At 50.1% G+C, this 12,911-nt stretch overlaps 1 protein-coding gene across 1 annotated transcript in view; it reads left to right on the top strand.

The window, feature by feature from the left end:
• Phactr3 (phosphatase and actin regulator 3) overlaps positions 1-12,911 on the top strand; it is a 197,777-nt gene that overhangs the window by 133,781 nt on the left and 51,085 nt on the right. The window contains exons 5-7 of the mRNA XM_035446563.1: positions 2,801-3,010; positions 8,006-8,180; positions 8,843-9,090. Coding sequence (XP_035302454.1) covers positions 2,801-3,010; positions 8,006-8,180; positions 8,843-9,090 — 633 coding nt within the window. The remainder of the gene's footprint in view (positions 1-2,800; positions 3,011-8,005; positions 8,181-8,842; positions 9,091-12,911) is intronic.

The following is a 12,911-nucleotide window of genomic DNA, read 5'->3' as shown; positions in this document are numbered from 1 at the left end:
AAAAGCAACCAGGACAGGACGTTATGCTAAGCCAGCCAGAGCAGACATACAGCCCTGTGCAGATGCTCAGTATCGTCTCATACATGACTGTGAGGACAGGCAGTGTAGATGTGTGTCCCAGAGCCTGATGACCATGGCTGTGAGCTTGGCCGTGACAGCATTGGCTCTGGGCCAGAGCCTCTACCACCCTGTGCTGATTTACCTGATGCAGAAGAAGCCACAGGACCCGTGTGTATTGGAGATGGACCATCTCCATTCTCACCTTTGTAGCATGAATAATGTAAATCCAGAGAGAGATATTAGGGATCAAACTGAAGATCAGAAAAGCAAAGCAGCCAAACTGCCAGAGATCTCTTACCTCTACCAGGGCTGAGGTGATCATGACCTCAACATGGCTGGAAACTAATTGCCCAAGACTGAGTACTGAATGACCTGCTCCTGTCTCAGACACCTCTCTAGTGCTGGGATTAAAGGTGTGGCCACCACTGTCCAGTTTATATGGCTGTAGCTAGCTTTGCATTCTGATTTTCAGTGGCTTTATTAGATCATAAACAATATATAACCACACACCTAGATCTCACAACCATTTTTACCTCAAAACACACAGAATTTTTTTTAACAGTATCAGGGCAAAAAATAAATGGCACAATGAAAGGTGGAGACTTTAGGTGCCACACATTATAGTTAATGGAGTAGAATGATTGTTCTGGAGTCCAATGTCCTCTAAAAGAAAAAAAAAACTGCATTTAGCAGTTGACACTCCTAGGGACTGCTTAAGTCATGAGAAAACAAAAATAGCGTGTTCACACGCATCCACACAGGGCAAGAATACAGACCTTATGGTGCAGGTTCTGGCCACTCTGACACCCTGGTGACACAGAGCTCTCAGATCTGCAAGGCCTTCTGAGATGCTGCTCCTAGGAGTTGGGACAGCCATCCCTGGAAGCAAAAGCTACATCCCCATTAACTCAAAGAACTGGTGTATTGCTTACACGGGAAACTTCTGTGGCTCTCACATGCTTGGGCAGTCATAAAAGCCCAGAGGGTTTCCCTGGATGCTCTCAAAGCAGGGAGGGTCCTTCAGCACCATGGACAGCATCTAGGTCCTGCAAACAGGGTTGACTGGATCCCAGGCAGCAGGGAACAGCCCTGCCCCTTGGGGCAGGTGTGTGTGTGTGTGTGTGTGTGTGTGTGTGTGTGTGTGTGTGTGTGTGTGTGTGTGTGTGTGTGTGTGTGTGTGTGTGTGTGTGTGTGTGTGTGTGTGTGTGTGTGTGTGTGTGTGTGTGTGTTTTCAGTAAGTGCCTTCCAGAAGGCTTGGTACCTTGGGTTTGTGCTGGCAGAGCAGAAAGTGAGGGACTATCCATTTGTGATGAAGGGAGATGGCTACCTTGAAGGGGAAGGATAATAGGTGTGTTTGATGAGGAAATTGAGCAGTTTCATGTCTGGTGGCCTCTATTTCTGTTGCAAATCTGTGTGACAGGGTGGAGGGACCATGTCAGCAGTTGGAGATAGGACTGGATAGCGGGTGCTGGATGCAGTCACCTGAAGGAGAGACCCAGGTTGGGTCCTGCTGTGGTGGTGGTGGTTGAGAGGAGGGCAGTACTGAACCACGGCTTCATCCAGAGAGGTAGAGAAGGGCCTTCCTCAGAGCACAGCCAGTAGGAATCTGGTCAGAGTGGTCTGGACTGGTTCTAAAGAATGGCAAGAGGGAGACGGTAGTGTGAAAATAGGGTGATCAGTGGGAGCTCACAGAGGAGGAAGGGCCTGGATGAGCAACTGGAGAGAGGACAAGGACTCCGACTGGCTGACCGTCCCTGGAGGTCCCACCCTCCCTGCCTCCACGGCTTCACCTAGAGTTGTGTGAGGTCGCCATGCATCAGGCATTCACATAGATGTCACCCCTGCCTTTTCTTGAAACTTGTTTCTCTTGATCTTGAGACACAGTTTCATGGTAGAGTCTAGCCTGGCTCCCAATTTAGGATCCCCGGGCACAATAGGTGTGCACGAGCACCCATTGCTTCATCTGCCCCCTTTCTTTAAACCTCGAACTAATCCTGCCTGGAGCTGTCTCCGCCGATGCAGTCACTGCTAGTAAGCAGAAGAGCACAGAGTTTTAGTACCAAGCCAGCCCAAGGGTAAGGAGCATCCAGCTTCCACTCACTTCTCTAACTGTAACATCTGCCGAGGTGGCATGCTTATACGTGTGAGCAGCCCAACCTTGCTGCGTGGGGAGCACATGGTCACCTGTGCTTGAGATGACTCCCTGACTCCCTCTGTTTCTCATGCTGTCTTCTTGTTCACTGACTATAGATGATTATAAGGTGGAGTCAGAGATGGGTTAAAATTAGTTCCCTAGGTCACGACCCACCTGTGGGTTCAAATTCAGTCCCAAATCTTCTGACACCAGACATAGATTATTACAAAGTGGAGTCAGAGCTAGGTTGATAAATGGTAGTTCATTGGGGAAAAATAATCACACAAGGGAGCCAGTGACCAGGTTTGCACCTGAATAGGGTGGACCCAGAAATGCTTCCCAGACAGCTCAGCCAGGCGAAAGAGAGCCGAATGCTCACCCCCCTCCTTAAACCCTTGTTACGTACCTGTGACCACTCCCAAGTGGGTGTGGTCAGCGGTACATCTAATCAGGGTTTCTCCCTACAACTGAATGCCCAGACAAGTTCACACATGGAGGGATCTCAGTGTGTCTCCTGTCCATCAAGACTACTGCCACTAGGTCTTGCTTTCTCCCAGCCAGGTATGGCAGCCTCCTCTAAATACTCTGTTTTTGCCTTTGAACCAGCCAAGACACCAACTGCGTCCAGTGCAGAAGGGGCAGATGATGGCAGCATCCTGCCCACCTCTGATGAGCTCTCTCAAGCCTTAGCTGGGTCTGACTCCCCGGACAGTCCTCCCAGACCCCTGGAGAGATCTGCAAGCCAGCTTCCTAGCCCTCCACTGCTGCCCACTCCACCACCCAAGGCCAGCTGTAAAGCCACAAAAACTGTCACAGGTGGGTCTGCATGTCCTTCCCCGTCTCTGCACTCCTACCCATCATCCTCCCCTCTGTCTGTGTCTTCAGCCCATCTTGCCTGGCTCCAGCTCCAGGCTGACTCTCACCTTTGCTTGTGCCTGGGCTCAGCAGGTGACAGAAAGTGTTCCTACAAGCCCTGGTTGTTGAGTACAGACTGCTTGGGCTCCCTTCAAACAGATGCAAGCGTCCTGTACCAGTCATAGAGGAACCTTCTAGAATCCAAACCCAGGGCATGCATCCAGACCTCAGGATGGGGCCATCTCTGCTGCCTGTATTGTTTCTTCAGCTCCCTGAGAGTATCTCATTCCCTCCTTCACCATGGCTCTGTGGGCACATGGGACAGAGCCTGGGTTGGCTCTGGCACTTCATGTGACAGCACACTTAGGCAGAAGTCCCTTTGTCACATAGTCCTGTGTCATCTTCCCCTGCAGCTCTGACTTTACAGGGGGACTAACTGCAGGAGGTCAGCATTTACTCATCTCAGACCCAAGGGAGACAAGATACATGCGTGCGTACACACACACACACACACACACACACACACACACTCACTCACACACACAGACACACACACAGACACACACACACAGATACACACACACACGCACACCACATACTCACACACACACACACACACACACACGTGTACACACACACACACGTACACACACGTGTACACACACTCACACACACAGACACACACACACCACACACACACACACACACACACACCACACACCACACACACACACACACACCACACACACACACACACATACACACACGGAGAGAGAGAGAGAAAGAGAGAGAGAGAGGAGAGGAGGGAGAGAGAGAACATTCCTACATGCTCCCCGTGGAAGCAGTGGGAACAAAAAGACACTGGCAAGCTGGTCCAGCTCGGTGAAGCCACTTACCCTGTGGACAAACATCCTCAGTAGGCTGAGTCCTGCGTGAGGAGGGGCAAGCGTTCTGTGCACAGTTTAGAACACTAAAGATTTAGAGGATATAACTTGTCCTAGATCCTGAAGCTGACAGGGACTCAAACTCTGCTCTGTCATCTGCAAACATGGCTGGGCCTCCCTCCAGGTCCTGCTCTTCATACTGTCTTCATTACTGTGCTGTTGCTGTGTAAAAGACCACGACCACAGCAAGGCTTACAAAGTCTGTAACTGGGCCTTGCTTTCAGTTTCCGAAGGTTAGTCCCTGATCATGGTGGCAGGAAGCACGGGCGGCATGTAGGCAGACAGCTGGGTACTTGCACTCCAATCCACAGGCGAGCCGGGAGAAAGACACTGAACCTGCTCTGGGCTTTTGAAACCTCAAAGCCCACCCCCAGAGACACATTCCCTCCAATAAGACCACACCCACTTCAGCAAGACCACACCTCCTGCTCCTCCACACAGTTTCACTAACTGGAAATCAAGCATACAAATACATGAGCCCATTGGGTCCGTTCCCATTCAAACCACCACATAGACCTTGGTTCCTCCTGGATTTCCCAGAAGAGTGTTTGACAACCTAGGATGTCACTGGTGGCACAAGCAGGGTGATGGGGCTCTGTGGGGTAACCCTAATCCTAGCCCTAATCCTAATAGTCCCTACTTAAGGCTTCAGTGGAGGTCACCCTGATCTCCCCTTGATTTTAGATGTCTGGCCTCCAGAACAGAGGGAACCATGCTGTTATTTTAAGCCTCCTAGTGTGTTGGCACAAGCCCTGCACGGAGATGTGCCCAGGGGGACTCGGTCTCTGCATTTACAATCAGATAGAGGTGCAGCCATTGTGCCTGGCATACAGCAGGTGCCAAGCAGATGCAGGCAGCTGTGTAACTGAATGAGGTACTGAGTAAATGAGTACCCAGAACTGTGCTGTCTATGAGGCTGCAAATGAGTAAAAAATTCAGTTGCTGCCTGTCATGACCACACAGAGAGAAAGTTGAGGCAAAACAATACTACTTAGAATTTGGTTTCCACATTTGTGGTAATTCCTGCTCTCCAAGTATTGACATCTGAAGCACTTCAAAAATCACTTGGTTGAACAGTAAATGCCTGCCTTTCCCCCACAGAAAGCACAAAATGGGCTATGATAGTCTGCGGACTTTGTTTCCATTGTTTGAGAGACTCCTACCTCAGAGTGTGAACACTTCCCCCACCTTTACCCTCATGTGTGCACACCGTCTGGGTCCCAGGATCTGCCTACAGCCTATCTACAGCCTACAGCAACACTTCTCATTTCACCCTTTCTCAGTGGAAGGAACTCGCAGCAGGCAATTGTATTTTGATGTCATTGGTTGGACTGAACAGGAAGGTGACTTGTGTCTGGATAAGCGCAGGACTTGTGTTTGGAATCTGCCTTTGAGACCACATTCAGGTGGCTCTGTCTTTGTTGTCAGTCTTTTCCTTTCCACACAGGAGCACTAGGCGATAGCAGAGAAGCAAAGCTCCTGTCTTTGTGCTCTGGGGACACGGGTGAGGCACATCCTAGCCTGACACCAGGACCCCGCTGTCTTTATTTCCTTGAGTTACTGTGGCAAAATACCCTGTCAGCGATAGGTTTATTTCTCAGTCCTGGGGGGCCATAGTTCTGGACTGGGCCACTACTACCCTGTTTGAAGTCTGTTAAGGGCCTGTGTTTGGTTTTGTAGTGTATATTTCTGGTCCTGCACATATGTGTCATATGTGTGTTCATGTAACTACATGAATGTGGAAGCCCGGGGCAGAAGAGGAGAATAAGAGACAGTCTCTTATTTTCCATGAACTTGCCAATTAGGTTAGGCTGACTTGTTGGCCATCAAGCCCCAAGGATCTCCCCACCACACACATACCCCTCTCACCAGGGATGGTACGATAAGCACACACTATCCATTATCCTTCTCACCAGTGCTGGCACAACAAGCACTCACTATCCATCACAGCTGCATCTTTTCCTTAACAGAACAAAACCAAAAACAGACAAAGAACATGGGTTCAGGTGTAGCTGGAGTTTTCTTTGGACCATCAAGCAGCTCCCAAAATAAAGACATGGGAACTTATTATTAATTATGAATGCTTGTCCTTAGGCTTGTCCCACTAGCTCTTGTAACTCAATTTAACCTCTTTCTATTCATCTATGTTTTGCTTTGGGGCTTTTTATCTTTCTTTCATTCTGTATGTCCTACTTTCCTGTTTTCTCCATGCCTGTCTGTCTGGCCCCTGGTGTCTCCCTGGCGTTTCTTTCTCACTCTTCCCTTCAAGCTAAATTCCTTCTCCTATTTATTCTCTCTGCCCAAGTCCCACCTATACCTCCTGCCTCTCTATTGGCCGTTCAGCTTTTTATGAGATCAGTCAGGTGCCTTTGGCAGGCAAGGTGAAACAGCAACACATCTTTATATAATTAAATAAATGCAATGCATCTTTACATAGCTAAACGAATTCAATATATCTTTACATCATTAAACAAATATTCTGCAACATTCTGGGGAGTTGAATTCAGGCCCCTGCGCTCAGAAGACAACTACTCTACCAAATGAACCATCTTCCCAGCCATGCCGATCCTGTTTGTGAGTGTTTGGTATGAGCCTCCTCCATGGAAGCCCTGGGGAGGGTCAAAGTGGGCTTATATAACCCTGTCACTGTTCCTCCCTGTCCTGTGACTCCAGAGGCCTGGAGCTCCCTGCATGCCCTCTGCCTGGCCTCTAGAGGCTACTTAGCTCAAATTCTCTCCTGGCCTTGTCCTGTTTTGATAGCCCACTCTACGTCAGGGTCCCACAGTCTCTCCCTAGTGCAGCTGGAGCAAGCGCCTCCTGGAAACACCCCTGTGCCATCTTTGAGCCTCAGTGTTCCCTTTCAGAAATGGCAGTAGGAAGAGGTGTGCTGGGCACGTGAGTCTGCTGGTGGACTACCATGCTCCTCAGAAATGCTGAAGGGTGCTGGCTTGTTGTGCCTCCTGTGGGTTGGTCTTTGTTTCTGTATTGTGACCCACTGTGGTATAGAGACCTTTGGTGAGATCCCAGCCCCAGCCTGGCTGCCATGTAAATATAAGCAGGATACTTCCTTCTGTCTGTCTGTACACATTTCTGGTAAGGACTGGAGGCAATGCTGACCAAACGGGTCTGGGAACACAGAATCCCTGGGGGTGTTCAGGGCGTGATCAGTGTCTCAAGCAAGAACTGTCCCCAGGAGGAACTGAAGCCCTACCCTGTCTGCCCACACAGGCACTGCTCAACACTTTTGTGGAGATGCCTAAACACTTTTGAGGCACTTTTGTGCCTCAGCCTCTCCCACATGACTGAGAGGAAGGACAAGGTGGGATGGTCCTCCTGGACTGGTCCTTGCGGCTCTAAACAGGCAAGACTCAGAAGGTCTCAGTGAGGAAGGGGTGGAGGTTGAGAGCCTTCAAGGGCTCAGAGTTGGGCAGCATGGGGCTCCAGGGATTAGAAGGATCTCCATGGGGTACACTGAAGAAAGTGGCGTGTGATCAGAAAGATGATACCAGGAGGCTGAGAAGAGCAGCCCAAGGGTCTTTGGGACTGAGCTCGTGAGTCTAAATCAAAAGGAATATGAGAAAGATGGACAAGATTCATAGTCCAGAAGGAGCCCTAAGGGCTGATGTGCAGGGATAGGGTTGGAAGTCAATGGGAACAGATGGTGTTTAAAGGGCGGAGGTAGAAGGGAGAGTGGCTGCAGAGATCTGCAAGTATTTATGATTCCCATGTAACAAATAACAGGTCTGGGAAGACAGCACCTCAAAGGGATGAGGGAAGGAGTGATGTTCCCCCAGACCTTGCAGAATGACATTGGCTCCCATCAGAATGGCCCTGTAGATGCAGGGCCTTGGGCAGTCATGTCCTGGTCTCTTCCCTGGGAATAGAGTCTGGACTGGAGCCTCCATGTAGGTCAGGTGGCCTGGCAGGGCATTAGGAGTACACCTTACATCTTCTTCAGGGTTTGGTCCCTATGTGGAAGGTGATGCTTGTGTACATTTCTGCTCCACCCCAGGGCAAGCTGCACTCTTCCAAGGCCCCAGCATGAAGAGCAATGAGCCGGCTCTCCGAGGACAGCTTGCCACTCCCACAGGATCCCCTCATCTCACCACTGTCCATCGGCCACTGCCCCCCAGCCGTGTGATTGAGGAGCTCCATAGGGCACTGGCCACAAAGCACCGTCAGGACAGGTGAGGCTGTGATCCTGCACACTTGTGATACCCATGGGGACCAGCCCTGTGAGTACCATTCCTAGTCACCCAGAGCCTGGGCTGGGTTTCTTGTTCCACTGGAACCTTCTTGATTTTCTTAGAGGACAGAGTACATGGAAAACAAACCAGGAGACTCCTTGTATGATCCCTCAGCGGGGAAGTTAGGGGCTTCCTGGGAGGGAATAGTCAGAAGGGGCTGTTGTTTGCTGAGGACTCTGAAGGCCCCAAGGATCTAACCATGAGAATACAACTGCCCTGTGGCCACAGCTCAGTTGATTTGATGGCTTATGGCTGGTGTGAAGGAAAGAGGCTTGCTAAAGGAGAGCTAGTCCATAAGCCACACACTAATTTGGTGGCACACTGGAGGAACACAATGTCTTTCTTGGGTCTCTGAAGCCCTTTGTCTGAATGGTTGAACTGCACATTATCAGGGTTTAACACATGTCCTCTTTTTGGACAGGGCACAATGCAGACCAAGTACTATAGGCTCAAAGCCCCAGATTGCTTTTTCATCTCCCTGCAATAGGTGCCCAGGACTGAGAAATCATTTGGGGCCACTGCCACTGGAGTGTTCACTGGGTTCTGCATTGATTCTTGTGAGTTTCCAGCAAAATGTAACACGAGCCATCTTTCCCATTCAGTTTTCAAGGACGGGAATGCAGAGGGTCTCCAAAGAAACGCATGGACGTGCGTCTGTCAAGGACGTCCAGCATGGAGCGGGGCAAGGAGAGGGAGGAGATGTGGAGCTTTGATGGGGCCTCAGAGAACAAGCGGACTGCCGCCAAGGACTCGGAGGAGAACAAGGAGAATCTGATGCTGAGCTCTGAGCTCAAGGATGACCTGCTTCTGTATCAGGATGAGGAGGCACTCAACGACTCCATCATCTCCGGTGAGGAGGGCAACGGTCAGGGGAGGGACACCAGGCACATGGAGGCTGGTGCTTTTCTGCTGGCCATTGGCTAGGAAGGGGCAAAGTAGAGGGCCTGTACTGAAGAGAAGGGGGGCTGCTTTACTTTGGAAAGTGGACCATTCCCTGGGAGGGGGGGGTACAAGGTCCAGAAGGACTTTAAAGACACTGAGTGAATTGTCTCTGGAAGGTTGGATGCTTGTTCCAATGAATGTTGGCAATGCATACAAGTGGGCCATGAATGAACTTGACATAGCACCCCAAGCATGATCTGGCCAAAGGCATGGAGGTGGTGTACACATGGCCAGTGTACATTCATGACCTGGACAAAGGCGTGGAGGTAGTGTGCACATGGCCAACATTGTGCGTTCTGATGTTAAAACTAGATGAAAAAGGGAAGGCGAGAAGACAAAGTAATTGACTGACCTCCAATAGCTGCTCCATCCGGAGTGATGTGAACAGACAGACAGATGGACTTACACAAGACAGGGTTTTCACAGGGTTTCTGAGTCTGTGTTTGTGTCTCTGTATTCTCCAGGGGGAGGCAGAATTCTCTGCTGCTTGTGAAGGGAGCCCAGGAGTCACTATCAGGATGTATAACCTAGGGTCCTTGTTTCCTAAAAGCCAAGTGCAAACAGCTGCTGTCATATACTTAAGTGTGACCATGACTCTTCAAAGATACATGTTTTTAAAATTAAATATTTGGAAGATGAATTCAGCACCACTTCCCCCATCCAAAAATAAAAAAAATTAAAAAGAAAGAAAAATATATGAGTGTTGCCTTGGGGAGGACGGGAGTTCTCAGTGGGGACTTCCCAGGAGACCGCTCTTCCTTGCTGAGTTGAAGACAAGGTTAAATGGGATGACTGGACTCTATCAATAGCCTCCTAACTTGAGACCCATTCTCACCATCTCAGCCGCTGGGTGCTGCAGAAACAGGGAAGTGGGGGCTGCAGGTGGACCTGTGACGTGTATCTCCCACCCTTCTCCCTTCAGGTTGGGTCAAAGTTCAGTCCTCTCATCAGCAGGGGTCAAGTTTCAGTCTCCCATCAGAAGGTGTCAAGGTTCAGTCCTCCCATCAGTGAGGGTCAAGGTTCAGTCTCCCATCAATAGGGGTCAAGGTTCAATCTTCCCATCAGTGAGGGTCAAGGTTCAGTCTCCCATCAATAGGGGTCAAGGTTCAATCCTCCCATCAGTGAGGGTCAAGGTTCAGTCTCCCATCAATAGGGGTCAAGATTCAATCCTCCCATCAGTGAGGGTCAAGGTTCAGTCTCCCATCAATAGGGGTCAAGGTTCAATCCTCCCATCAGTGAGGGTCAAGGTTCAGTCTCCCATCAGAAGGTGTCAAGGTTCAGTCCTCCCATCAGTGGGGGTCAAGGTTCAGTCCTCCCATCAGTGAGGGTCAAGGTTCAGTCCTCCCATCAGTGAGGGTCAAGGTTCAGTCCTCCATCAGTGAAGGTCAAGGTTCAGTCCTCCATCAGTGAAGGTCAAGGCTCAGTATCTGTCACATGTGTGCACTCTTGATGCCCTGTATGAATGTTTGAAGGAAAGTTTTCTGGAGACCCCTTGCCTCAGAACGTAATGCTTGGAAACAATGGAAGCCTCATTAGGGGCAGGCGTGGTTTCTGAGTGGCTGGGGCATAGGCCATCTGCTGGCCACACTGTGTGTTGTAGCTATTTGCTGTGGTGGTCATATCCTGAAAGTTGGACTTCCAGGTGGGATGTGATGTCTACAATGTAGTGAAGGGGTTCATGGGCTCGGGGTTTGTATGTTTTTTTGGATGCAGAGCTCTGTGCATGTATGCTAGCAAATATAGGCTTTTGAACGCACACACCCCTGCATGCACACACCCCTGCATGCACACACTCCTGCATGCACACACTCCTGCATGCACACACTCCTGCATGCACACACCCCTGCATGCACACACTCCTGCATGCACACACCCCTGCATGCACACACTCCTGCATGCACACACCCCTGCATGCACACACCCCTGCATGCACACACCCCTGCATGCACACACCCCTGCATGCACACACCCCTGCATACACACGCAGGCTGAGTCACTCTAGGTGTATGTGGTCAACCTCAGGGAGGGCATAATCTTCAGAGGATCCTCCAGTAATGCAAGACAAATTCCACAAGGAGCTATTTCAGTATGTATCTAAAGGAGATGTTTGGGTTTGTCTTTTCTCCTGTCTTCAACCTATGACTAGAGCCCATATATGGGCTTGTCTGTCACAGCACCCCTGTGCCTGGCCCAGGGAACTCATATACGAGGGTGGAAACATAGATCTCAGGGGTTTCCAAAGGAAGATGAGTGTCTTAGTTTGGGTTTCTATTGCTGTGAAGAGACACCATGACCACAGCAACTCTTATAAAGGAAAACATTTCATGGGGCTGGCTCACAGACCAGAGGTTCAGTCCATTAGTATCATGGCAGGGATCATGGCAGTGTGCACGCAGACATGTTGCTGGAACTGAGAGTCCTTTGTCTTGCAGACAGCAGGAAGATGACTGACACACCGAGTGGTATCCTGAGCCTAGGAAACCACACTTCCTCCAACAAGGTCATACCCTCTCCAACAAAGCCAAACCTGCTAATACTGCCACTCCTTATGAGCTTATGGGGGCCCATTACATTCAAGCCTCCACAGTGGGTGAGAGAGAAAACTTTTGGGGGTCTTTTTCCAGTTCCCTGCATAGTTTGTCCCTGTACAGACCCCAACATTGCAGTTATTCATGCACACAAGCTGCAGCACCTGTACACACGGTGGATGTTCCGAGAATGCTCCCAGCTATGACGAGGCAGGTCTCTAACTTCACCCAGGCTGCCATAGCCTGGCTCTGTAGCAGAATGTTATAGACTTGCCTGAAAATCCAAGATCTCATGTTGGGAGATGGCTGCCTCCTGGCTCCTAGGTGGTGTGTCTTATGAAGTGCTAATCCTTCACTAGGAACCTTAGCACCCCATAAAGCCATCTTAACCACTGTCCCAGGAAGGCTATGAAGGCTCAGGCTTCACAGTAGGAATTTCGGGAGGGAGGTGTTTGCTGTGGCTTGGGCTTCTCAGTAGAGAACCATCCACACAGCTCTCCTCCCTGGGTCTTAGTACAGAGAGTTTCTTTAGGGCTCAGTCACCATATGTTGACACAGCCTTTCTAGAATTGTGACCAAACTCAGGCTTGCTCACCTCTCTGATTGAATTAGGCCTGGCTTGCCTAAAGAGCTGTACAAATTTAAAAGCTCACACACTCTGCTCCAGAGGCTTTGCTTCTGGAGTCTACCCCAAGGGCCTCGCACACCCCAAGAACAGCTGTTGGACACAGAGGCTTCTGTGTGGGCACTGGACAGCCACATTTTGAAGCCATAAATGTGTTCCCTGCTGGTCATTTATGCCATGTAGGGTGCTGAGCATCACCCATCAGCCCCACCTGCCAGGTGCCAGTAGCATCCCTTAACCTAGTTGTGACAGCTGCACGTCTGTTGAACTGGGCTGTGCAGAGGTTCACAGTGGTGCTATGTGTGATGGGAACTGGATATTCCCTGAGTGGTGGCCCATAGAAGTCCCTCAGTCACACCCCATGTGGACAGTAGACTCCTGTGCAGATGACAGGATGTGTGGTGGGCTCTGAGGTACAAGCATGTCCAAGATACTCTGAGGAGAAGATCCCTGAGAATCCACTTGTGTTGCCTTTTAAACTTAACTCACATACAAAGAGCAGACACAGAAAAATGTGGTGGTTGCCCATCAATTTGACTGAATTTGGGATCACTTAGGAGACACACCCTGAGTAGT

This window comes from Cricetulus griseus, chromosome 6, assembly GCF_003668045.3.
Source record: "Cricetulus griseus strain 17A/GY chromosome 6, alternate assembly CriGri-PICRH-1.0, whole genome shotgun sequence".
NCBI classification, from domain to species: Eukaryota; Metazoa; Chordata; class Mammalia; order Rodentia; family Cricetidae; genus Cricetulus; species Cricetulus griseus.
Note: the sequence above shows the minus strand (reverse complement) of the source record. Positions and strands in the feature narration are given on the sequence as shown.